This window comes from Pyrenophora tritici-repentis, chromosome 1, assembly GCF_003171515.1.
Source record: "Pyrenophora tritici-repentis strain M4 chromosome 1, whole genome shotgun sequence".
Classification (NCBI taxonomy): domain Eukaryota; kingdom Fungi; phylum Ascomycota; class Dothideomycetes; order Pleosporales; family Pleosporaceae; genus Pyrenophora; species Pyrenophora tritici-repentis.
The window spans coordinates 1,566,622-1,591,838 of NC_089390.1; the positions used below are offsets into that span (position 1 = coordinate 1,566,622).

The 25,217-nt window shown below is 52.1% G+C and overlaps 11 protein-coding genes across 11 annotated transcripts; 5 read left to right on the forward strand and 6 right to left on the reverse strand.

The window, feature by feature from the left end:
- Positions 1-1,564: 1,564 nt before the first annotated feature.
- Positions 1,565-2,246, reverse strand: PtrM4_006130 (uncharacterized protein; the record flags this gene model as incomplete). The annotated part of the gene is made up of 2 exons (XM_001930620.2): positions 1,565-1,753; positions 1,803-2,246. The coding sequence occupies 2 exons, from the start codon at positions 2,244-2,246 to the stop codon at positions 1,565-1,567; spliced, it is 633 nt and encodes a 210-aa protein (XP_001930655.2).
- Positions 2,247-3,035: 789 nt separating this feature from the next.
- PtrM4_006140 (FimV, Tfp pilus assembly protein FimV) lies at positions 3,036-6,689 on the forward strand (the record flags this gene model as incomplete). Its single annotated transcript, XM_066102789.1, has 6 exons — positions 3,036-3,213; positions 3,274-4,763; positions 4,875-5,913; positions 6,070-6,119; positions 6,163-6,406; positions 6,490-6,689. The coding sequence occupies 6 exons, from the start codon at positions 3,036-3,038 to the stop codon at positions 6,687-6,689; spliced, it is 3,201 nt and encodes a 1,066-aa protein (XP_065964991.1).
- Positions 6,690-7,521: 832 nt separating this feature from the next.
- Positions 7,522-8,465, reverse strand: PtrM4_006150 (SodC, Cu-Zn superoxide dismutase; the record flags this gene model as incomplete). The annotated part of the gene is made up of 4 exons (XM_001930622.2): positions 7,522-7,641; positions 7,696-7,847; positions 7,904-8,083; positions 8,453-8,465. 4 exons carry the CDS (start codon positions 8,463-8,465, stop codon positions 7,522-7,524), a joined length of 465 nt encoding a protein of 154 aa, XP_001930657.1.
- A 402-nt stretch (positions 8,466-8,867) lies between these two features.
- PtrM4_006160 (MipB, Transaldolase) lies at positions 8,868-10,004 on the reverse strand (the record flags this gene model as incomplete). The annotated part of the gene is made up of 4 exons (XM_001930623.2): positions 8,868-9,104; positions 9,155-9,538; positions 9,592-9,906; positions 9,966-10,004. 4 exons carry the CDS (start codon positions 10,002-10,004, stop codon positions 8,868-8,870), a joined length of 975 nt encoding a protein of 324 aa, XP_001930658.1.
- Positions 10,005-11,436: 1,432 nt separating this feature from the next.
- On the reverse strand, positions 11,437-12,423 carry PtrM4_006170 (PlsC, 1-acyl-sn-glycerol-3-phosphate acyltransferase; the record flags this gene model as incomplete). Its single annotated transcript, XM_001930624.2, has 2 exons — positions 11,437-12,013; positions 12,065-12,423. The coding sequence occupies 2 exons, from the start codon at positions 12,421-12,423 to the stop codon at positions 11,437-11,439; spliced, it is 936 nt and encodes a 311-aa protein (XP_001930659.1).
- Positions 12,424-13,998: 1,575 nt separating this feature from the next.
- On the forward strand, positions 13,999-14,613 carry PtrM4_006180 (uncharacterized protein; the record flags this gene model as incomplete). The annotated part of the gene is made up of 1 exon (XM_001930625.2): positions 13,999-14,613. One exon carries the CDS (start codon positions 13,999-14,001, stop codon positions 14,611-14,613), a length of 615 nt encoding a protein of 204 aa, XP_001930660.2.
- A 2,649-nt stretch (positions 14,614-17,262) lies between these two features.
- On the reverse strand, positions 17,263-18,615 carry PtrM4_006190 (SKN1, Beta-glucanase-Beta-glucan synthetase; the record flags this gene model as incomplete). Its single annotated transcript, XM_001930627.2, has 2 exons — positions 17,263-18,147; positions 18,202-18,615. The coding sequence occupies 2 exons, from the start codon at positions 18,613-18,615 to the stop codon at positions 17,263-17,265; spliced, it is 1,299 nt and encodes a 432-aa protein (XP_001930662.2).
- A 1,109-nt stretch (positions 18,616-19,724) lies between these two features.
- Positions 19,725-21,275, forward strand: PtrM4_006200 (RIO1, Serine-threonine protein kinase involved in cell cycle control; the record flags this gene model as incomplete). The annotated part of the gene is made up of 2 exons (XM_066102790.1): positions 19,725-20,807; positions 20,934-21,275. 2 exons carry the CDS (start codon positions 19,725-19,727, stop codon positions 21,273-21,275), a joined length of 1,425 nt encoding a protein of 474 aa, XP_065964992.1.
- Positions 21,276-21,731: 456 nt separating this feature from the next.
- Positions 21,732-22,784, reverse strand: PtrM4_006210 (NAD dependent epimerase-dehydratase family protein; the record flags this gene model as incomplete). Its single annotated transcript, XM_001930629.2, has 4 exons — positions 21,732-22,156; positions 22,216-22,556; positions 22,608-22,662; positions 22,718-22,784. 4 exons carry the CDS (start codon positions 22,782-22,784, stop codon positions 21,732-21,734), a joined length of 888 nt encoding a protein of 295 aa, XP_001930664.1.
- A 304-nt stretch (positions 22,785-23,088) lies between these two features.
- On the forward strand, positions 23,089-23,437 carry PtrM4_006220 (uncharacterized protein; the record flags this gene model as incomplete). The annotated part of the gene is made up of 2 exons (XM_001930630.2): positions 23,089-23,176; positions 23,241-23,437. 2 exons carry the CDS (start codon positions 23,089-23,091, stop codon positions 23,435-23,437), a joined length of 285 nt encoding a protein of 94 aa, XP_001930665.2.
- Positions 23,438-23,735: 298 nt separating this feature from the next.
- On the forward strand, positions 23,736-24,669 carry PtrM4_006230 (TFG3, Transcription initiation factor IIF, auxiliary subunit; the record flags this gene model as incomplete). The annotated part of the gene is made up of 4 exons (XM_066102791.1): positions 23,736-23,762; positions 23,817-23,841; positions 23,894-24,465; positions 24,583-24,669. 4 exons carry the CDS (start codon positions 23,736-23,738, stop codon positions 24,667-24,669), a joined length of 711 nt encoding a protein of 236 aa, XP_065964993.1.
- Positions 24,670-25,217: the final 548 nt, after the last annotated feature.

Consider the following 25,217-nt stretch of genomic DNA (forward strand, 5'->3'; position numbering starts at 1 on the left):
GATTTGGGAGAATGCAACGAACGAAATGAGGATGTGTGGAGTGAAGCTGAGTCATCAACGTTGAGAGTTGCTCTTTGTGGCGTTGAGCGACCGTTCGGAACAGCCCTTTCTTGACGCGGCTGCGAGTTCCGCCAACTTCGTCGTCTGTCTCTGCACAGTCCACGAAGAGATGAGCAATCTGCTTGTCGGCAGAACCAGCCAAAAGACGCGTGACGTTGTCGTTCAATGGATCCTTGTTCTTTTCCAGCCAGTTCTCTGTTGAGTACTCTACCTCTGCAGCGTAATGCGTGAGCACAAAGCCCTGGGTTAGAAGTGAGCGCTTGTACTTCGTACTCTTGCGGTCCCATAGCGAATGAAGCTTCTCCGTAAAGCTCTTGTCGGTGGCTTTGGGCATGACACTGTCTTCGTCTAAGCAGGAGAAGATTCCGATAGGGTTTGGTAGCTCGATGAGGTCGATAGTGGGCTGGAGATCGCGGCCAAAATCAATGAACTTCCATTCTATCTGCTCCCGTGCGTATTCTTCTTGCTCCAAAACGAACATGTGGTGATTGAAGAATTGTTGCAGCTTCTCGTTGGTGTAGTTGATGCAAAGTTGCTCAAAACTGTTCTCGTCGAAGATTTCGAAACCGGCGATATCGAGAACACCAATGAAGTGTGAATCATCTGCACCAGCACCAGTTTGATCCAACTGATAGTTGATACGATCGACAAGGTCGCCGAAGCCACGCTCATAGATACCCTTGGCAAGTGCGTCAATAGAGAGGTTGACTTGCTCGGGTGTCTGAACCTTCTCTACCCACTCTCGGCCAGCCTTAACACGGGGATGCAAAAGTGCTTTGATGAAGTCGTCGGCAGAGATACCTAATAGTTGCGCCACAACCTGGGCTTGCTGTTCAGCTGCAAGGTTCAGAGTCGCTTGGTCTGCCCGTCGACTCTCTTTGATGGCCCTGATGTTTCCCAGATGTAGAACCGCAGCGACGGTCTTGAGGATGGCCGCTTGCTCTTTGTCGGTAAAGCCCATAATATGGAAGGCTTCGATCAGCGCATTCCACTCCTCAGGGTCGGACACGCCGGAAATAATGTCGTTTCCATTCCGGGTATACTCAAAATCCTCAGTGTCCTTGTTATCTAAGAAGAAGTCCTGCTTCATCTTGCTATCCGCACCGCGCAGCAGTTGGTAGAAGACGTGATAATTGCGCTCATTGGAGTTTAACCGCACTACTCTCGACTTTTCCAGTAGATACCAGTCAATGTATGCGCCGGCAATCTGTCCAGTGCGAGAAAATTCGATTCTGATAAACTTTCCGAAACGAGACGAATTGTTATTCCGCACCGTTTGCGCGTTTCCGAAGGCTTCGAGAATCGGGTTCGCTCGTAGGATTTGCTCGGACAGATTGGAGAGATTGCGTCCCCCAGACTTGCCGCGTGGGGTGTCGGTATTGGCGACTGCGGCCAAGTATTGGATGACCTTTTTCGTGTTCTCAGTCTTACCAGCGCCAGACTCGCCGCTACAAACTGTTAGTCGGTCTCTTTCCAATGAGGACGCTTTGAGAGGGCAATTGACTCACGTCACGAGAATGCTCTGGTTAGTGCCCTCCTCTATGAGGTTCCGAAAAGCATGGTCGGCCATGGCGAAAATATGTGGCTTGGTCTCTTCTCTGCTCCGCCCGCGGTACATGTTGATGTACTCTCTCGAGTAGATTGGTAATGGGCAGTATGGGTTGACTGTGACCAAGAACAGGCCGGAATATGTCTGGACTATGTCAGCAGAGCTCAGATGCATACAGGTGGAGCTATCATACATATATAAGATCTGCCTGGTAACGCATGTGAAGGTTGTGGATGACCGAGGGCTCGTTGAGATGTGTGAGTTCCGCCATATCGTCGGCCTTGTCGAATTTGGCGGGATTGACCTTATCAATGGCGTCGGCATCGACGTCTTGCTGGGTGCCATTGTCACATTGGACCAAGATTCTTCCTTCCGGCAGATCCTGTACAATCCATCCCCGGACAAAGGCCGTTGTTGGATCTCTAAGCCAGACATAGCGTTTGCCCGAGAAGTCATTCTCGCCTTCAACGATTCCGCCTAGGCGAGGGGGCTCGTCGTCTTCCGAGATGAATTGAGGCGCAAAGGTGCCGGCAGGTGTGCTGTTTCGGTTCGAATTGGAGCGCAGGCGGGCCGAGTCGCTGCGGCTCACTACAGAGCCGCTGAGGTTGGTAAGAGAGCGGTTGCGCAGGTGACCCATGGCCGGCTCCGCTTCTGCGAAAGGCGATGAGAAGAGGGCGGATTTGGGGCGACTAGCGGTGTCTGTGCCCGGCGGTGGGGTAGATGTGTTTCTCGCAAAGGGGCTGTTGCGCGAGCTGCGTGCGAAAGGGCGGCCATTGGGCGCGGGCGCGGGCGCGCTCATGGTGGTGGTTGTGTTGATAGAAATGGGGCGGCAAGTGCGACGGATTATCTGCCTGACATTGTATGGGGCGAAGGGCGCAAAGGACGACGACAGACAGAAGCCGCGTGGTGAACGAGGGTGCCGGTCGGGACGCTGGAATCAGAATACACTGCAGGATCTATGTACAAGAATGCACGGCCTGCCTGGGCTAAGGTTGAGCCTAGGGGAAAGATGGTGGTTACTAGCAGCACACATGCACGACGGCTGCATGCGTACCGCCCGTGGTAAACAATGACAGCGCCTGTCCCTAGCAACCAAGCCACCACGGATGCGCCACAGTCCCGCAAAAAGCCCCCGCCACAGCTCGTGCGTGGCGCCGATCAATGTCACGTGTAGTTCGCATGTGCGGAAGATACGAATACTGTGCACATCAATACCCTAGCTACCTGTCTCTTTGCGACGACACCCTCGGCAGACGTCAATCTCACCACGCCTCCCACACGCGCAACCTCGACCATCTCACCCGCGCATAATCTCATCTCGCCCCCAAACGTTCGCCTGCTCTTGTTCCTCGCGCCTGCCAATGCGCTGACCTGCCGCCCGGCCGTGCTACGAGACGCGTAAAGCTCCAGGCTCGCATGCTGCACCATGGCTAACAATTACTCGCAACCCTACTATGGCTTTTCCAATGCCTATGCGCCCCCGCAAATGCATCCGCCTGGCCAACAGCCAGAGGACAAGCGCGGGCCTCACCATGTGCAGCAGCTTCCTGGCATCAACCTAAACTCACATGCTCACAACAACCAGCAACCGCCTTTTGCAGCACGTAAGTTGCCCAGTATAGCTTTCACTCTTGGCCCAGCACACTGACAATTATCACCTGCAGCTGCCTGGCCACCGCAACTGCCTCCCGATGCAAATTTCTGGTCCCTCTTCCAGGGTGGCACCTTCCCTCCGCCCAACTTCCCCCCACCGCCCTTTCCCGGCATGTCCTTCCCTCCATCGTCGCTGTCTCACATCCCGCACAATACTGCATTTGCCCCTCCGCCGCTTCCTCTCACTCCACAGCACATGCCCATGCCGCCGCAGTTGCCTCGCCCGTTACCCCATCCCGCCGCGCAAGCGCCAGCAATCACCAATAACCGCATCCAAGACATCATGGACAGCGACAAGGAAGATGGAGAGTTGAGTGAAGCCGACGTTGCATCAAAGCTGCCCAAAGCCGCCGTTCAAGACGCACCGCCACGCGAGAGCCTTCCGACACCACAAGAGCAGTTGCGACAGGATCGAGAGGCGGCGAAACAATTCATCAAACTTCTGCACAGTAACAATGTCCCCTACCGCACTCTAGCCGAGGAACAGCTTGATCCCGAGCTGCTAAGGGGCCTGTACCAGAGCTTGAATCTACCATCCGAGCCTGCGCCCATTCTACCGCCCAAACCCCAAAGCGCGGCTTCCAATGCGCCAGCTGTTAAGCCCGTAGCCCCCGCGCAACAGAACAAGTTGCCAGCAGTCAAGACCAATGTCGTGCTTGCACCGTCCGCCAAGGCAGTTGCCTCACCCACCACTCCAGTCGACCGCAAAGACTACGTAAAGCGTCTCCAGGCCGCCAAGGCAGCAGCAAAACAAGCCGGGTCTGCCAAACCGATCAGTCCGTCACAGCACACACTGCCAGCCAAGCCCATCACTCCGGCACCAACGACGACGACGCCCCAACCTGCGGCTACCCCAACTGCCAAACCTCCCGTCACCGACGAGCAAAGGGCCCGCAACACGGAACTGATCAAGCAGCGATTGGAGGCCATCAAGGCCCGACAAAAGCCAACAGGTACAGTCAACAACAATGCTGCTCCACCCGCTATCCCTTCCACACCTATAGGACAAACCCAGACCACGCAAGCAGCTGCGACTCCCACAGCCGCATCCACGGGTCAAAATCACACACCCTCATTTTCTGGAATCCCTGGTCTGTTCATGAACACTCCTCCGGTTCATGATGCTCCCGTTGCTATCACATCCCGTCCCGCAGCTTCTGCACCCCAAACGCGACCTGCCCCGGACACCACCAAGGCATCGATTCCGCAAGCTCCTGTTACACCCCACAATCGCTCTATAGGCCAATCTCAATATGATCAGCAAGATGACGAATCAATGATCATCGAGGTTAGCGAGGACGAGTCCAATGGCAGTGACATGGATATTGAAGACGATCAGCCAGCTCCTAAAAGTGTACAAACGCCTCATCGGCCTATGGGCAGTCTTCCCTCCCGCGCAGCATCTGCCATTCCTGCTCCTTCGACTGTCGGCACACCTGGTGCGCAGACACCTTCGACCGTTGCGCGCGAGAAGGAACTGGTGGATAAGGAGAAGCAGCTTGTAGCCATGCGGGAGACATTAAAGAAAAAGCTTGCCGAGAAGCGGGAGAGAGATAGGACTGCTGCGGCTGCTGCTGCTTCTGCCGTAACAACCCCGTCCTCCCTCCCACAGCCTTTGACTCCGGTATTGCCTCCTCAAATCGCCACTCCGACCAAGCTACCGACCCCGATAATGGACTCTGCTCCAGTCAACTCTCGTGAGCCGCCTGTCGATGCAGATTGCTCGAAGACCACTCCTGCCAAGTATACTGCACAAATCCGCCGAGCTGAAATACAGTCTAAACTGCCCACCCTGGATGCTGAGATTGCAAGCAATGCAAATCGAATGGCCCAACTAATGAGGGAGATGGAGCAGCTGACCGCAGAGAATGAGAGGATTGCAAAAGATAAAGCGCAGTTGACAAAAGAGTTGGAGGGCCTGGGTGTCGACACTGAGGGAATGTCCCATGCAGAACTCCGTGCTAAGAAAGATGAGATTGAGCGTGAACAACCTTCGGAACCCAACCATCCACTCCAAGAACCCCATCCAACCCCACTGCCAGCTTCTAGCGAAGCGCCTCAGCCCCAGGAGCCAACAGCACCAGCATCTCGATTTTCAACTCAAACAGTCAATAAGACATTGGATGTGGGCTCCGCCCCTGAGACAAGCGTCAAGTCGGTGCAATATCAAAGCCTATCAGAAGCACGGCAAGTACCCCGTATGGATACTGCGATACCCGGTATACAGAGCTTGGCCACTGCGCCTGAAAAGAATGCGAGTGAGGATAGTTCTAGTCCTGCACCTCCAGCTGGAATGGACCTTGGGATTGGAGAAGTACAGGGAAAGGCTGACGGTCCCCAAAGATCACTGACAGCCCAAACTGCTACTACCACTTCCTCTGAAGAAGAGGGTGAGATCGAAATGTCTGTTTCCGAAGACGAAGAAGATGATGAAGATTACGAGCCGGAATACGATCCTGAAGAACACGCAGTCGTTACGGATATCCCCACACAACATGCTCAGACCATCAGGTCCTCTATTCCTACGTCACATACCCCTACAGAAGAAGAAGAAGCATATGAGCCACCTGATATCGATCAAGAGATGTCGGACGTTCGAAACGAGGAGGCAAACGATGCATCCCATGCAGACCAGACAGAACCCGATGACGGTGCGATGGATATTGCTACCTCGTCTGACGATAGCTTCGATGACTCTGATTCAGATTCAGACTCTGATGAAGAATCGACTGAGGAGCCAGCAGCTGAGACTTCTATTCAAGCAAACAACATGACGCACCAGGGTACTAACATTGCTGATGACCTAGCGCCCGAACTACAGTCAGAGAACAAGTCGGCGGCTGTTGCTGTGGAACCTGTACGTATGTCACCCTTTTTCAAACTTAGCTAACTTTGAGTAGACGCCTGTGGCTGTTAACGAGGACGAACCAGTTAGATTCACTCCGTACGAGAGTCCACTGCGAATGTTCAAGTCATACCGCTATCATCCCAGTTATGCACAAGACATTTCTGGTGGCTTCCTGTCCATGACCTTCAGTCATCAGATAGACCCAGAGAAGCCATTCTGTCAGTACGAATCGGCGGGTGGCTCATGCAACGACCCTGAATGCCCCGATCAGCACTTCAGGGAAGCTGCCATCACTGGTGCGTTGTGAAAGGAGCTTTTTTTTCACTTGATTGTGTGTTGCCCCCCTTTGCTGTACGCAGACTGACTAGGTTGCGCGTAGGTGACAAGCTGCTGGTCCAGCTCGGAACAGCAAATCCCGGCAAGACTTCCGAGGAGAAGCAGAGGTGGAACGATGGTCTTCGCGGTGTGCTCAAGGAGCTCCGCCAAAAGAACATCAAAGATCCCAACGGCATCGCCGCCGAGATTGCGCGCTACAGACGCCAGTTCCTCAACGATGACACACGTGTCGTCAACTTGTGATGGCCGCCGCACCCACAGCCACAAATATACAAGAATTGTTCTGGTGTAGCTTGTGCGTATAGCGGCAACCCACGATCTGGGTTTATATACCACATGGTAGTCACTAGCACAAGCCCCTATCATATACCTAGGTACTGACCTTGATCTTGAGCATGCAGCAACAACAACCACCACTACAACAGCAGTGCTCCTTGTTCACCTCTGTTTTCCGCCTACCCCCGGCCCTCACTCTTCATAGCTGCTGGGCCGGTGCAGTATCTATCGATGTCCTGCCTCCCACCCTTCACCCCTTTTTCTCCCATTCGCTCTCGTGTCTGTGCATTGCCACTCGCCCGGTAACCAAAAACAACATACGAAATTTGTGCTTGGGAGCACAGAACTTGTAAGCATCGATACCCCCCAACTTGCATTGGCATGGAGTTTGGTCGCGTCTCTGCTTGATCTTTGTTTGGACGGATTTGACCCAGCTGAGGCCTTTCCGGCATGGAATACATAATGCGGTGGTAGAGTGCGATGTTACTGCAACCTCGCACGTGCGCTGCTGCTCATCCAGAACGAGATTCGATCGTCTCCGTGGGTGGGACGTGACAGCTATGGGCAGATGGTTGTGGTCATGGGCATTACTAGTCTACATAGAAAAATAAGAATAATATGGTGAATAATTTGGTACTTGCATTTTTTTACGGTTTAATTTGATTGACAGAGATGGATTCAACTATAGACCATTGGAACATATTTAGCTTCCATCATATCGCTGAACCTGTAACCGCTATTTCGTTCCCTCTATGTGGAGCGTAGACAGACTGGTCAGCTCTGTCGTGTCGTCAAGTATCTAGGCTGAGACACCAATGACACCGCAGGCGGGGCGGCCGCCAGCGTTGCCAGTCTTCTTGGACTCCGCGTGGCCACCCTTGCCGAGATCGTCGGTACCGGCATGGACGACAACGGTACGCTGAAAATGAGTTAGCGTGAAGTGTTAGGAGAAAAGGAGAAGGGGGATGCTTACGCCGATGACGCTGTCGGGCCCGATCAACTTGATCAGCTTGTCTGTAACGCTTCCCTGAGCATTGCCCTGACCGTCGGTCTTGAAGTTGCCCAAGTCACCAACATGGCGCTCTTCGTCTTCTGGAGCTCCGTGATCCTTGCCGTGGGGGTTGACTGTCACCGACTCAGTATGCATACGCTAGCGTAGCCAGGAGTAGGCAAGTACTCACAGTGAGGACCGGCAGATGTGCAGCCGTTGGTGTTGTCACCAAAGGCGTGAACGTGCATACCACGCTCAGCGTTGGCGTCGTTGCCGGTTATGTTCCATGAGATGGTGGTTTGTGAGTTCTCGTCGGCTTGCTCAAAAGTGACGGTACCCTTGACGTTGGAGTCACCACGGAGGACAGCGACTGTTTGTTTGCGTTAGCACGGCTTCTCTAGTATGGTCTCGGTGATATACGCTCTCCACTCTACCCTGTCAGAAGTGGCTGTAGGGCTGAAGGTAACGCGCAAGCGGATGTGGGAGCCATCAAGGTGTCTCGCGTGAGAAGAGCTGATTGGAGAGCGACGACGCCAACAGCCAGGAACAAAGCTTGAGGCCCGTCACTAGAGCAATGACTGGAGCCTAAAGCGAACGCATCTGTCCAATTGACCCTGTTTACGGCGTTTGGTACGCCATAATAGGTGTTGTTCATTCAAACAATCTGCTCAATCTCACTCGGATGACCCCGCTTTACCGTACATGGGAAAGCTTGTGCAAGCATCGTGTGTAGACATACCGGCTTTGACCATTTTGACAGATGTGTGATGAGTTCTGATAAATCTCTGATGAGTTTAATTGCGTTTGGTCTTTGGATGTGACGGATGGGCGAGGGAAGAAGATGTAGCTTCCCTGAGGTGAGCTTTCAATGCGGGGCTACACTTGGTGACGCAACACGCCAGACCCACAACAGCTCGCTGTTGACCGGTTACTAACGCCGGCCTAGAGCCGCCGAATGATAAATCTACGGCCCCTCATCTCATGCAACGACTTGACACATTCATGACACTGAAAGGGGAAAAGTAGTTCACGTTTTACGTTTGTCAATTTAGGCGTGTCGGGTATACTATTATGTACTAGCCGACCTATCAAGTCCTGCTAAGTTGAAATTATGAATCATTTCGTCCATTCACCGTGGAATCAAGTTCTGCACTTTATGCCTGGATCTTCTTGCGCAGGATGTCCTTGAGGGTGACGGCATCGGCCGCGAATTTGGAGATACCCTCACGGAGCTTCTCAACGGCCATCTGGTCCTCGTTGAAGTAGAATCGGAACTCGGCCTCGTTGTTAATGTAGCTCTTCTTCTCAATCTCGAGCTTGGCGGCGTCCTCGGCGATGAGCTTCTTGGGGACCTCCTCTTGCGAGTTGTAAAGCTCCTCGAGCAGGTTAGGCTGTTACGGTTAGCAGGGATTCAGTGAATCGAATACAAAAGGCGGCTTACGGCGATGGTCAGGTAATCGCAACCAGCAAGCTCGGTGACCTCACCGACGCTGCGGAAGGAAGCGCCCATGACGATGGTCTTGTAGCCGTGCTTCTTGTAGTAGTTGAAGATTTGCTGGACGCTCTTGACACCAGGGTCCTCCTCCTTCTTGTACTCCTTCTTGGTTGAGGCCTTGTACCAGTCGAGGATACGGCCAACGAAGGGGGAGATGAGGAAGGCACCAGCCTCAGCAGCAGCAATGGCCTGTACTTGAGAGAACATGAGTGTGAGGTTGCAGTTGACGCCGTGCTTGGACTGGAGGATCTCGGCGGCCTTGATGCCCTCCCATGTGGATGCCAACTTGATGAGGACGCGCTCCTTGTCAATGCCGACCTCCTTGTAGAGCTGACGATAGTTAGCATGACCGTATTTCATGCTATATTCTTGTGCAGACGTACATCAATGATGTGCAGGGCCTTGGCTACGGACTCCTCAGTGGAGAAGGAGAAGCGCGCATCGACTTCTGTTGAGACCTTGCCGGGCACAATCTGCAGGATTTCCTTGCCAAACTGTACCAGCAGGTTGTCAAGAGTAGCATCGACCTGGTTCTCGAGGTCGGTGCCGTGCTTCTTGCCGTACTCAACGGCCGCATCGATCAGCTTCTCGTATTCGGGCTTCTTAGACGCGGCGAGGATGAGGGATGGGTTGGTCGTCGCATCCTGGGGTTGGTACTTCTTGATGGTCGCAAAGTCACCGGAGTCGGCGACGACGGTCTGGGAGGACTCTGTCAGATACAATTCTTGCGCTGAGGGTGCTAATGGGGGTTACGCACGGTGCCAGAGGCCTTGAGCTGGTCGAGAGAGTTGGGCATTGTGTCGAGATGTGTTTATGTGTATATAGTGTCTGGAGTTGTAGCAAAGGTTGTAGCGTGTTGAAAGTTTGCGCAGAAAGATGGTCTGTTGGGAGCTCTTTGCAGGTTGCGTCGGTGGTCCACTTTCATACGTAGCGTCGCCCCTCTATTCCGAGCCCCTCCATGGAAAAAAAGGCGACAGCGTCACCGGTGGCAATCCCGCGGGAGAAGACGGCGAGCCCTAATGAGGCATAGTCGACATGGAAAATGTCCGGTTATAGCCAGTGGGCGCTATCAGAAATTCTGACTGCAGATTACTAACAATTGGCTGACTTTGATGCAATTCTTAAGCAATACGCCGCCTCTCGAACATCACGTGCCCTTTATACCTCACACCACTGCGTAGAAAAGCGTGGACAATTCGGAGCACAGTCGCCCGGGCCTGCGAGCTGATTCATCGTCTGTCGTCACCAGGCCAATTGTGCCATGTTCTGTGGCACCACCGGACAACTGCAGCCCGCATGTGTTCTCACATGTTGCTAATCGAATGTTCGGTGGAGTTCCTGCCACGTGATCAGATATCTCATACTAGGAACATACTTGTACCTGGATAACCCCCACGCATACACCGCTCTATACTACTAACAAACTTCAAACTAAGTACATGCCGTGCGCCACTCGGCCCTGGGTGCTTCTAGGTACCAACGTCTGTTGAGTACAATCAAACGGAGCCGCCTAAATCAAATTGCACCAATCAAAATTTCCCTCTCGACAGGATGCACATGAAGATTATCTTGTTGGAAGAGACGAAAACCCTCTTTTTGCATGATGTGGTCTCTTCTTCTCAAATTGAGCCGGAGACTCGGAGGACGAGTAATCAGGGTTTTCAGCCTCGTCGTCTAGACTTGCCTTTTGACTGCCATTAACCTTGGCCGTACCGGTACACTTGCCGCCGGGACACCTCAGGTAGAAAGTTGCAGGCGATGAGAACTGAGCAGCCGCGGCTAAAGAGCTGCCATTTTCGAGCTTACCCGCAAACTCAGACGAAGTAGGCACAGAGGAAAAGGTGTACAGTCGGAACGGACCAAAGCTGCACGATACTAAATAGACGAAAATACGAAGTGTTCGAGCAGCCCAAGCATGCCAATGCTAACATGGCCATGAGGCATTCATAACCAACAGGATTTCAATTGAAAAGTGTGCTTGGCTTAAAATATCTTCTTTTCTCTTCCTCCTAGTCAACATATCCGTAGACATATTGAGCTACTTTCCGTGTTCTAAAAAATAGTAGAATCCTATGTGATGTGAGTATATGCATCAGGGTCAAACAACAGCAAGCCCGCCATCCTTAGGATATCAATACGGGTGCATGTCAAGCAGCCTTTAACGCCATTTGCGCCGGATGCTCTGTCCCGCCCCTCAATGGGTGCGCAAACAAGACATATGCAGTATTTTAATTCCTTTTCCTAAGCTCACCACGTTCCTGTCCATCAACACCAGTAGCTCGCGGCAGGGGTTCATTGCTGCCTGTGCCCGAAACGTGGCTCAGACGGATCAACTCGTCCATCATAGCATCTCTCGTCTTCTTGACCAGAGCGTCCACGTGCTCAGCCCCCAGGCCCTTTGTCTGGATGGGCGGCAGGACGGTCACATCGACGACGCCCGGGGTGAATCTCTTGCCCTTGACGTCCAGTACATGGTAGTAGTTACCACATACAACAGGCACAATGGGGACCTGTGCTTGTACGGCGAGATGGAATGCGCCCTTTTTGAAAGGGAGAAGATCGGGCTTCGCGGCATAGGAACGGGTGCCTTCGGGAAAGATGAAGACATTCTGGCGTGTAGTCTTCATGGTATGGGCGGCCGTGTCGAAGGCGGCGCGGGAGGTTGTGCGGTTTGCGCGGTCTATGAATACGGTCTTGGAGAGGGCCATGAACCAACCCAACAAGGGCACATATTTCAGCGACTTTTTGGCCGTGACGGACGTGTACTTGGGGAACATGCAGCCAAGCATGAGCACGTCAAGTTCGCTTCAAGCACTGTCAGCACTTCGCCCCGGAAAAGGGGCCGTAAAAACTCACGTCTGATGATTTCCCACAAACACGGCGGGGCGGTCCTTGAGCGCATCTTCTCCGCTAAATCCACCTTCTTTCTTCATGCTTCCCGTGACGCGGAATGTCACACCGGTGCCATACCACATGCACCACTTGAACGCCCTCGCGACAGTCCATTGAATGAGGCCCCCGTATCCCACAATGCGCAATGGAATTGCCACAAGGGTACCATATAGAGCACAGATGCCCATCAGTATGAAGGAGCTCAGGGCGAAGGCGTAGTAAGAGACGAGCTGCGCAGGCCCCGCGGGCAGTATGAGCGAGAGCAGTCGCATCGCTATTATGAGCACTGGCGGTATAGCGGCGAGGTAGGTAAGCCAGCTCATGGCGAAGGCTGGCGACGATTTTGGTCGCGAAGAGACGGCGTGGTCAACGGTACCAGCGGGGCAACTTTTTTCGTGGTTGAGCTGGGACGCGGATGATGCGCCGAGATTCGCACTGTCTCGCTAATCTGTCGACGACGACACCGACGACACCGAGTTGACCATCTGGGGTGCATCATGCCTATATGTGCCATATGGTTTCTGCGAGCGCATGACGCCTGACATGGACCAGACCGTGTGCGAGCCGTCTCTCGGCTCCTGGTCGCCGTCAGGTGCGCCTGCTCTTGCAGGTGCAGGTGCTTCTTGCATGTGACGGCACATATTCACCCGAAGTCTTTAACTAGTATCTGCTGTGACCTCCTAGCATGCATGGCGGGTCGCCCTAAACGCGACCTACGTCACGTCTGGACGGCGGCTATTGATCACATTGCCGAATGCAAACACTGCACTACTTTATCCTCCATTCTACAGCACATGTTGTGATGGCCAACTTGACGACCGACATGCGGCTAGCTATGGGCGGCTACGACCCGGTCCTTCTACAAGCCATTCTAGTGAGCGCAGAGCCAATACTCCTCAACCCACATGCCGAATACACCTCCTATATCCTTCCCCGACCTAGTGTCCATCTGCAGCTTGATTCATCGTAGTGACCATGTACCTGAGTGCCTTATATGCTTCCAGTCCCGACTATTTTCAGGACAAGCACTGGTTGCTATCTTCGTCTACGTTTGTTCTATTTTCTCTGATTCAATTTTTGTAACACTTGCTATCTTCGTCTACGTTTGTTCTATTTTCTGTGATTCAATTTTTGTAACACTTGCTATCCGGCCGGACCAGATAGGGCAGATTTAGTTGCTTTTCACAAACTAATCAAACGAATTGCCGGGTTGCATACATGCGGCTGCCTCATCGATCCATCAGCAGTATCCAGCCACTTCCTTCCATATACACAACCTTTCCCACGAACTACGAGAGCAGTCAATCTACCCTCACTTCGGGCATCAACTCAGGGACATGTTTAATCTCACGTATCGAGGATGGCATCGAAGTCGTTCCTTTGGAGAGAAGTCATGTCCTCTCAGCCCCAATACTGAGTCCGGATCAAGAAGAGAAAGAGGTTTTCGTGTCAACTTCTGCGGAGATTGCTGTTCTTGAAAAGCCTCTACCCAATCTTCCCGCGTGTATATGGAATCGCATGTCTCTCAGACAGCGTATATTGGCATTTCTAACTCTGCAATTCATATTGCTGGTCACGATCGGGTGCAGTCTCTTGGCTGTCAAGCGTCGATCTTTACACAGGTAATACCTTGAACATCAGGAAGCTAGAGTTGTGTTGACTTGAACTTGTGTAGTGATCAGGCTTCTACGGCATACGTTGGCAGTGATATACCCCCTGACTCAAGCGCCATTAGCGAAATTCGACGTGGTATATTCGCGCTCCCCATTCAGGTTCCGCAAAAGCAAAGCTCTGCTTGTTTGGCACGCATGAACGAATCAATAGCATGGACATGTGCATCCAACGCAACACTGCAACTGAGTGTGCTCCCTGCGCCAGTAGGTGACGACAATGCGACAATGGTTGCGATGACATCGCCGCCCAATATCAATGCTATCTACTTTGGTGAACAAATGCCCGACATACCGCCTGTTGAGATTCTAGAACTTGAGAGTACCACCAGCGAGAATGGTTTCGCTTATTACTTTCGCACTACGTATGATAGAGTCGTGTTGCTTAGAGAAGACGAGTTCACTCAAGTCGAGAAGGGACAAGCACGGTCGGATCCACAGCATACCAGCTTCTTACCTGGGAAAAGCCTTTGGCAGTGTACCTTCAAAGAGACAACAATCAAAGGCTATATTTACGTTAAAAAGCCCACGAAAACTGATGCCTCAAACACTGAATCGAACCCGGCTAATGCGACGATTATGACCCGGCTACCACTGATTCCCTATTTATTGAAGCTAGTTGAGGAACGCCTTCCGAACGGAAAGACACCTTTTTGTGAGAAGATGTTGGTTCAGCGCGACGATACTCTGTCTTCGCAGTCACAAATTATAAACCTGAGTCTGAGCGATCCCCAAGCTGAGGCTGCAGCATACACACCACCACCCAAGACACGGATGAACTATCGAAAAAGGGATCAGGACGCTACTTCTAGTCATTGTCAGTGCCAGTGGCTTATCCAATGACCACATTTGATCTGGTTATCATCTCGGCACTGGCACCGCCTGATACATCAACTCCAAGCGCCAAATACTTTGCATAGCAACCGGTCGTAGCAGCGAATTTCTTGGGTTATTTTTTAACCACATATAGCTTTATATTAGTCGCTTCAGGGTCTTTGGTGGTTTTGAGGTCGCTGACTTCATGGTCTAAAAAGCCCCTGTTCACGTTGGATCTTGGAACCCTAAGGCTTTTAGACCAAATCAATGTCATCAGAGAAAACCTTGACCCTAATTATACTGCTTGTAAGTGAATTTATTACTTGTTTTTACGAAATTATCAAGAACATCGCGTTTGATTGGGTCCTGGGCGCCCGTCTCCACCACGTCCCAAATTCCCACGCCCACACACAACAAAGTCGATGCTTAGCAGAATTCGAAAATGCGGCAGGTTCAGATTTGATTATTCGTTTTCTTTCTGATCACCACTTCACACTCGTTCAAACACACACTCGACGAGATTCGACTGCCATTCGGCATACACTGGGAACCTTCGTTCACTTTTCTTTTCTCTTAAAAGTTCGAGAAGCCTTCGGCTTTCCGGTAAAACAATGGCACCTTCTGTTGCATTGATGGTCAAGCGTATCGAGCTCAATCATGCCCCGATCGATATGCATGCAAAAAAAGCCCCTCTGTGCCAACAGCCTGCAGCTACGCAGGCCCTTCCCTTTTGCCCAGTCCCGTTATGGTCAAACGGCTCGCCCTCCATCCCCAATTTTAGCAGACCACGACTGCTAGAACAAGATCCCAATTTATGGAGCGGAACCAGCTCATCACCAAAGGCACCGCCTGAAGTTAACCAAGAAGCCAGTTCGAGTGTCGCCCCTAAAGAAGATGGGAATAGCCAGATGCTGGAAGTTAAGCGAAGACATCTATTGATAATGAGTAGGATTGAGGTGGAGAGCTCTGATGAGTTAGACACAAGCCAACCTTCTGATCATCCGACCAACTGGCCTTTGGTGGTAGATGGGGGCTTTTGGTTTGGCGGACAGCAAAAATTGTCAACTACTGCCTCCACACCTACACACCAGGAGTCGTTGCCTGCATCCGACACACCTAAACGCCAGGTCCCTTCACCTACCGTATGCACACCTGTACGTCGCAGCCCCTCAATCCAAATCAAGATGGAACCCACATCTCCAGCACCAGAAATGATGGAAAAACCACGAGGACCCGTTTCTGCAGTGACCACAAAACCCGGGTTTCCTATCATTGTATCCAGTCAGATCGCGGAGCATTATTACAGATTTATAACGGAAAAGGATAGCCCGTATGCTGAATTAGATATGAGTCCGGGCTGGACAAGACGCAATAGTGTTAAATCTACACCGGCCGACAGCGAAGAAGAAGAAGAAGAAGAAGAAGAAGAAGAAGAAGAAGAAGAAGAAGAAGAAGAAGAAGAAGAAGAAGAAGAAGAAGAGGGGGAGGCGCTCGCCTCTACTGAGACCGAGATACCAGGTCTCCTACGGGAATTCGAAAACCTGATCAAGAGCACAATCAAGATCGAAAAGACATCACCCACTCCCTCACTCTCACCCCACGGCAATGTCGACACTATCAAATCCCACAACCCGCTCCAAACCCAAACCATCTACGAACCCATCGCCTCGGGGTTCAAAAACAGCACCTCACCCTCCCCACCTCCCTCACTCAAACCGCCATCCTCCCTTGCATCCCCCTCCCTCCTCTCCTTCCTCGAACCGCCCACCCCAACCCCGTTCAGCACCACCTACGGCATCCCTAACAACGCCCCTTACGCCCCCAACCTCCACTTCGTATCCGGCTCCACCATCGAACAAAACCGACCCACAGAATGGGGCCGCAACCTCCGCAAGCGCACTGATGAGCCACCCCACCGCCGCCTATTCCAACCCAATCACATACATGGTCCCATAGCGCGCGAGTACGGATACCACAGCGCGGGGTCACTGCTACAGGGCCAGGGACGGAAGACGGGGAGGTTGTGTAAGATCTTCAAGAAGACGGTGAAGATGGTTGGGCTGGGTACCAAGGATGTGGGGTTGTTGAGAAAACGTAGGAAGGCTATTGAGCCACCGACACCGTCATTTGGGTCGTTTTTTGGTTCACGACATTCGGCGTCGAGGGTGGGGGATGGGGTGTGGTGGAAGGAGAGTGGTTTTGGCGCCTGATGCGTTTGTGGGGGAGAGGAGGAAGAGTAGCTGGTGGCAGATTGGAGGGAGAACATAGGGGAGGATAGCTGAGCGTGGGGCTTATCAGGCGACGGTGGATGAAGAGGAGGAGGTGTCGTCGATGATGGTAAATGTGAATTATCGAGTCTAATGCGGAAACAGGGTAGCACGGTCACGACGATGATGCAGAAACGCATGAAACATCGACAAGAAGACATTTGGTTGTACCACAGACTGTACTAGTAGTTATAAAAAAACTTTATTTTACTTGATTGTGTCATATATTCATTCAAAATGCTCATGTATATAGGCGATTGATTGCGCCGAAGGAAAAAAATCTAGTTTTGTATCTTTGGAAAAAATGGGTGATGACAAGGCGTATCAAACGCGAAGGTGCCGATCAAAGTATGTACAGCAATAAAATTCCTCTGTAATCCCGAACCGTACCTCATATGCTGAAGATGATTTAGAAAGCGAGCAAGACGGCTCCCACAACAGCGCCGACAAGGCCGCTGGCCTTGACGTGGCTTGCTGCGCCAGTGAACTGTGAGGGAGGAGCGGATACGGAGATAGAGGGGTTTCCAGATTGCTGAGGTAGTGCGCCAGTTGGTAGAGGTATGTTGACGCCGGGCGCAGGTCGGGTGTCCATTGCGATACCAGTGGTTGGGTATGGAGCCGCTGCGCCGCCGGGAGTTGAGGAAGGCTTCGCGGTAGTGGCAGGAACCTTGGCAGTAGAGACAGGGCCACTCGAGGCTGGAAACTTTGTACTAAAAGACGCAGGAGGCGCCCCGGTGACGGTGACAGTGGCGGTGCCACAGTCACAAGGGGCGTCACCAGTAGAGTTACCAGCAGCACCACCAGTAGGAGGAGGTACATTGATGCCCGAGGCCAAAGGAGCTTGCGAGCCAGTACCCGAAGCAGCGGCATCGATTGCGACGTTGTTTTGAGCGGCACCCGCGGTGTTGCCAGCCTCGACGACCTTGATGGAGCCGAAAGAACCGGTCTTATCCGAGTACGTGTATTCCTTGCCAGGAGAGTAGTTGATGACTTTGACACTCTTAACTGTCATGGTGAATGGCGCAGCCGCATAGTTGACCTTTCCACCGGCCCACTGGACAGTGCCTACATCCTTGGAGTCGCCACCAGCCCAGTTACCGAGACGGACATTGCAAGGAGTTTGCGGGTAGTTCTTTCCGCCGTTAGCATCGGCAAACTTCAAGGTGCGCGTAGGCTTGTCGTCAACGATCCAAGTAAGGGATTCGGCCGTCCAGTTGAGAGCGTACTTGTGGAAGTCGTTTTGGTTGTTAGCTACAGGGGCTTCGATCATACGGTCGAAAGTGGTAGTGTTTCCCTATCATTCTTGTTAGCCTTGGAAAAACAAAGAAAGCCTGTTGTGAGCACATACCTTGCCAAAATAATTTTGCTGTACACGGCTGTCAACACCACCAATCCATTCCCAATCTACTTCGTCTAGGTTGTCGGATTGGAGAACAATGGATGAGATGATGCCCTGACCAGGCGCTGCCTTCATAACGACTTCGACGTAACCAAAGTGGAAGTAACCTGCTGAACCAATGGTGGGTCCCTCCCCTGGCTTAGTGATGGTAAATTGTGCTCCATCAGGTCCATATGTAAGGTTGCCGAAGGTCTGCTTCCATCCCTTGACTGCCTCCCTTCCTGTGGTAAAGTCGGTTTCCCAAGTTTGAGGCATGGCGGGGTCATTTGGGCATGTCTTTTCCATGGGGTTGCAATCGGTAAAAGTTTGGGCTGTGGCCAGAGCGGCCAAGGCACTCGCGGTAGTGTAAGTTGAGAAGCGCATCTTGTTGTGTTTTTGAAATTCGGATACTCGGTGTGAGCAGAAAAAGGTCCGGGTCTGGTAGAATATAACCTTCACAGAAGGGGTGTTCAGGACGAAAAGGGGATTCACAGATGATGTCAGTGATAGTCGCGCAAGTACACAATGTCAACAATGCGTGAAATGCGGTGGAGTGAAGGAAATGATCGACGAAGAGGGTTTGCAAGACAAGCGTAATGAGCGAGGTCGTCCTGCGTCCAAAAAGTCGATTCAAAGAGAGTGTGTTGAATAAAGGAAACAGGGCCAAGCTGGACCAGCAAGAAGGTTGGATGAAGAATGCAGAAGCGCGCAAGGCATCAGAGACGCCGCGACTATTAGAAGTCGGGAGAGTGTATGTATACGACGCAGCCCCCCTGCCCGGGCATTAGCACCCGGAGTGAAAATCATGCGAGCTGGTAGACCCCTTGCATACATGGTCCAGTTTGAATGCAGGGCAAATGTGAGTGGTCCATGGTCGAGCTCGCTGACTCCCCTAATGTGTTTCAGAAGAGACGAGTGGAGACTAGGGCGTGTCAGAAATGGCAGCCGCCTCGCCGAGTATAGCGGCAACTCCGTGTAACCTATCAGACACAACTTGTCCCTGGCGATTGTTTCTTTTTGCGAGGCACTACGCCCTTTGGCTGCGCCTGCGGCTTTGCGTGTATGCCATGGGACTCTGGCACAATGCGACCGACCGACCGACGCGGGCTTGGGACCCCCTGTTTGCCGTGCGGCGCAGCGATACGCATTCCATCTCATTTGCTTCGGGCCATGGCAGCCAAAGGATCACGTTCGCCAAGGGATATAATCGCCAAGGACACGAGGGAGCCATCAGTCACGGAATCGTTGTTTTGGAAGGCGGCATGTGTTCGTTTGTTCGTTTGCAAGATTTGAGACTGGTGGCGGTGATAGTTGGAACTTGGAGTGAATGGGAGGCAGGTTGCTTAGCTAATGCGCAGCTGCAGCAGGCCCTGACCGCCTTTGGCCCCGCGGCCCACCCCGCGATTCTGCCGCTGGAAGAATAGAAAGATTTCCATGTGACGCAGTTTTTCCGGTGCGCTCAACTCATCTCGACTTACACAGACCACAAAGCTATGGATTCCACCACCGAGCCGGAGAAGCCCCAGCAGTCGCTTGTAGATGCTGGCGCCGCGGACAAGGAGCGCCCCGCGGCGGAAATTAACGACGATGACATTGACGACCTGTTCGAAGATCACGACGACAATGACGAAGATGACAAAGTGCCCGGATTGATATCCCAGCCAAAGTCGTCACATCCGCACAAGCCGTCAGCCAACACCAGCGCCTCCATCGACGACCAGGTAGCCTCTCTCGCAAGACATGCTGGCAAGATTCGCCTCACGGGGCGCATGACGGGCGCCTCAGGAGGCAATGCAAGAGACAAGGACAAGGCAGATCGCGCCACAACCGAACAGGTACTGGACCGGAGAACGCAGATGATTTTGCTCCAACTTATCAACCGCGGCGTAATATCCGAAATTCATGGCGTGATTTCAACCGGCAAAGAGGCCAACGTTTACCATGCCATGACCGAGCCATCCGACGCCGACGCCGACCCTATCCACCGCGCTGTCAAGGTCTATAAGACGTCTATTCTTGTCTTCAAAGACCGCGCCAAGTATGTCGAAGGCGAGTTTAGGTTTAGACAAGGCTACAACAAGAGCAACAACCGTGCCATGGTGCGCATGTGGGCCGACAAGGAGCGCAGAAACTTGGCTAGGATACACGACGCGGGCATTCCTTCGCCACAGGCACATGCACTGCGCAACCATGTTCTTGTCATGGGCTTTGTAGGTGACCGAAAAGGCAAGGCTGCCCCGCGACTCAAGGACGTGCGCTTCGAGGGCTTGACCTCCGAGGAAGAGGACGCCAAGTGGACAGACTTGTACCTTGAGATGCTGGCATACATGCGCATAATGTATCAGACATGCCGTCTTGTCCACGCCGACTTGAGCGAATACAACGTTCTATACCACGAAGGAAAGCAATGGATCATAGATGTGTCGCAAGCCGTTGAGCACGACCATCCCCGCTCCCTCGAGTTCCTGCGCATGGACGTCAAGAATGTCTCGGACTTCTTCCGCTCTCGGAATGTAGAGGTTCTCAGTGAGCGCAAGGCCTATGCTTTCATCACAAGTGCGATGGGGCCGAAGGATGTGAAGGAGCAGCAACAAATCCAAGACCTGATTCGCACTTTGTTGAACAAGGAACCCCTAACCGAGGAGCAGAAGAAGAAGGAAGAGGAAGACGACGATGTTTTCCGCAACCAGTACATCCCCCAGACGCTCGACCAAGTCTACGATATTGAACGTGATGCCGAACTCGTCAATGCCGGTGGCGGCTCCGATCTCCCATACCAAGCTCTTCTTGCCGACAAGGTTGTCAACAATGAGTCTGATGCCTCGAATCCAGATGCCGATTCCGGTGATGATAGTTCAGATACCTCTGAGGTTGACCAGAGCATATTTGACAAAGGCCCAAGCCGTGGAAAGAAGCACATTGACCATGACGAGAAGGTAGCACATAAGAAGGCCATCAAGGAAGAGAAGCGTGAGAAACGCAAGGAGAAGATGCCGAAACACATGAAGAAGAAGTTGACTAGTCAGACCGGTCGAAAGAAGTGAAAGTGAATAAGAGCATCCGTATCATATTGGGACGTGTTTAGCGCATAGGAGAGTGACGCTAGAGATCCTCGGTGCCAGCCATTGTGCAAAGGTACGCCTGTGTGCTTGCCTCGGGACATGAAAAGAGGCGGGAGAAAGAAATGCCTAACACCCGTGGGCTAGAACTGCCGCGTCGCGGTAGTCAGCTTGTAAATTGGTGTTCTCGCACGTCGAGCGTTTCCGGGCTGTAAGTGTAAGCTTGCAGCTCCGTTGTATGTACAGCTTTCCCTTGGTTGAAAGCGAAATTGCTCCATATCTTTTAGATGCATACATATATGTTCAGTTGAGATGCTACATACTCAGTTGCACGTGTTTCAGTGTGGCTTTCTTACACACTTATGAGTGAGAGAGGATTTACCTTTCCAAACATACCTTCGCTTCTCTTTATAGGTTGAGTCATGTTGTTCTTTCCCTGTTTTACACCATATTCTTCCTCCATGCTCGTGTCCCCAGCCTTTCAATCTCCAGTACCTCAACTGGTCCCCTGACATCCTCGTCCTCGAGCGCTTCTACAACTGCCTCACCCACAAGGTCTGCTTTCAGAGGCTTAATGCCGCCTGCACCCATCAGCCACGTCAGTCGGCCTCCAACTGCGCTATTTATCATGCTCGCGACACCGCCAGCCGCTGCAATAGGAAGCGTAAACGTCCTGCTGCTATCGTACAGGAACGGCGCACGAATGAAGATTGACCGCATCGTAGGGAACGTTGTAGATATAATCGACTCGGCTTCACGTTTCGTTGTAATGTAGCGCGCAGGGAGAATAGGCGTTCCTGCTGCGGCAGAGATGTAGAGGTAGGCTGGTACTTTTCGCGTTGACGCTTCGCAGGCAAGGGAAACAGCTGTCTGCACGGTTAGTCATGCACACATCCAGTCTGCCATGGGCTTAGTGTAGACGCACCCGTATCTCGGTTCATAATTTCGTACGTTAGCTGACCGTCGCTTTCTTGTGGCTTCAGCACCTCTCCTTCCTTGAGTTCCAATGGATTCTGCGTGCCTGCCTTGGTCTTGCTGAAAGCTCTCTGTAGGCCCTTGATGGGGCTCTCCCGCCCACTGACGACGCCTTTGTAGTCTGCCTCTAGCAGTATGCCCATGGTATGTATCACTGCATCTGCACCTTCGAGATGTTTCGTGTACGATTTAGGGTCGAGGATGTCGCCCTTTTGCCAGGAGACCTTTTCGGACCAGTCGGGTGGTGTTTGCGAGGATGAGACGGAAGACCAGTGAGGTGTGCCAGAGCGCCTGAAAAATTGTTATAAGATATTTCGAGAGATGATACTAGGGCAGGCTTACGATACCGAAGTTACATTCCACCCCCTGTGTGCTGCTGCTTTGCATATCCGACTTCCTACATCACATGTCAGCTTGCTTTCATGTGTTGTCATTTTTTGTAGCAGATGTACCTAAGAATCCATTACCACCACATACAACAAGCTTCTTCTTTGCCGCTGAAGTTGTAGCAGATGCCATTGGTGCTGCGTTGTGTTGCGTTTACAATTGGTGTTTTTGCTGATGTTGTAAGCTGTGAGTGTTGATGTCACTCCACACCTGGGATTGCGTCGCGTAAGGCTGAGCAGGGGTACGCGGAAATGGTTGAAGACCTCCGGGTCCTGAGCTGTCTCTACGGCCACCAAGCTAAGGCCACTGCGTTTCTTTTGAACGTAATAGAATAGTCACAAGCCTCATGTCGTCATGACTTAATAATTGCTAGTCGTAGTATGTAACAAAGTAATGAACTTCCTTTCATCTTAAACACAAACTCAACTGCAAACACATGATGGCTTTCCGCAATCTATTCAAAAATGACCTTGTTCTCGTCGGCACAAACCTTACAGTAGTAGCTGGATTTGCAACATATCTAGGTAAAACACTCTGCTCGTGTCCGTCGATGCACTTCCGGACGTGACGCCTAACTTTGTCATGCAGGCTCCCGATTTGAAAAGAAATTGGAACACATGGAGGAGGAGCAAGAGGCGCGACTGGACGAGATTGAGGGAACATTGCGCGGCCATGTCGGGTTGATTGAGGATTCGCTCGATAGGATTGAAGGAAAAGGGGATGCTTGCAAACAGGACAATCTGTACAACACAAGGGCGAAAGATGGAAAGGAGGGTAGCAAGTGAGCATGCTGCATCGTTTCGTGATGCGCAATAATCTATACCAAAGTGTGTACACTGCATTCGCTATGATGTTGCCAGTGAGGGTCGTGACGAATGGTTCGCTGGCTCGTGCATAAGGCTGAGTTTACTGGGGATCTTTCTAGCAAACATGCCGCGGCGCGACTTCCTTTAGGTAGCTCACACATCACGATAGACTACAACACTACACACCTTCTGCTATCTGCACCTAGTCGCGCACACAATAGTTGCCCAGAATCGAGATATTAGTCTATATCTCCTCCTCGCGCAGTTAGTTTGCAATATGCCCGCGCCCGCCTCGAACAAGCGCGTCAAGGCAAGTCGCCTACACAGCTTCTCGCGCACGTGAACTGACGCCGTGCAGAACAAGCGCATAAGTCGAAACCTCAGTAAGACACACAGCTGCATGCGCATCTGAACGTCCACTCACCACCTGCCTAGTAATCGGCTCAGAAGCATGGCAACTACCGCCAGTAGGCCACCCCGACCGACCAAAAAACGTTCCCGATGACCACACCAAACGCTGGACCGTCTATGTACGCGTACCTGATGGCGATCCGGATATTAGAGCATGGCTCAACAAGGTCTCGTTCAAAATCTTCAACACGTACGAGAACCCGCTGCGTATGGTCGAAAAGCCGCCCTTTGAGGTCACCGAGACTGGATGGGGAGGTTTCAATATCGATATAAGGTTGCACTTCCAGCCAATATCAGGAGAGAAGGCACAGTATAGGCAACACTTCCTCCAACTGGAAAAGTACGGCGACGAGAAGATGCAGGCAGAGCAGGAACGGACGGGCTGCGTACGTTCTGAATTTCTTGAGGTCGTGCAGTTCAACGAACCTACCGAAGCGCTTTTCGATGCTCTCACCTCGGAAGACCAATGGAACTACCTCATTCCGGCTGGCAAGGGTGGCTCTAAGAAGGCCTCTCTCGGCGCAAACGGAAGGCTCAAGCGTGGCTTGCCCAACGGGGAAAGGAGTGCACAGTTGCCAGAGAAGGGTGCAGACGAAGTTCCCTTTAGTCAAGAACAGGAACAGGCGTTGCAAGACTTCTTCAAGGCCAAGATGGAAGAGGTGGAGAAGCAGTTGGAAAAGGAGGCTAAGAAGAAGGAGGAGGTTGAGGCTAAGCTCAAATCATTACGCGGTGAGCTGGGGCATGAGGCGGCTCAGCAGGCAGCACAACAGGCTAGCGGAGACAGGAGTCGACGCAGGTGAGGATAAGAGGACATGGTCTTGGACTGGCATAGTCACATGAAGCCTTTGCTAAAGTCGTCACAGGAAACGATAGCAATAGCGAAATTCGGATAGGAACGAGCAACAGGATAACATGAGACTTATCGGGTGCTGGACCTTGAAGACGTGGAGCAAGAAGACTCAGAAATGCCGGAAGTTACCCCAGAGCTTCGGCGACATTACTGCTCGGACCAGCGGTAACCTTCAGTGGAGTAGCAGACGCCAGGGCGCTGAGGAATCGTAGGCAACGCACAAGCTGTTGCGTTTGGATATCAGCTTAGGATGGGGTCTCAGTCGTATCATGCACGCGTCTGCGGACTTTTGATGTGCAACCATTCGTAATCAACATTTACACATGTCTGATTTCAAAGAGGAACATTTCTTGTTTTGTCTTACCTCTTCGTTTACAAGAAAGAACGTGATGCAAAACTTAGAACAGCGTTCTTTAACCCGCATTCAGACATAGAAGCGCAGGATTGGTTAGTCAGTCAGGCATATGATTTCCAATACGCCATTGAAGTCTCATTTGG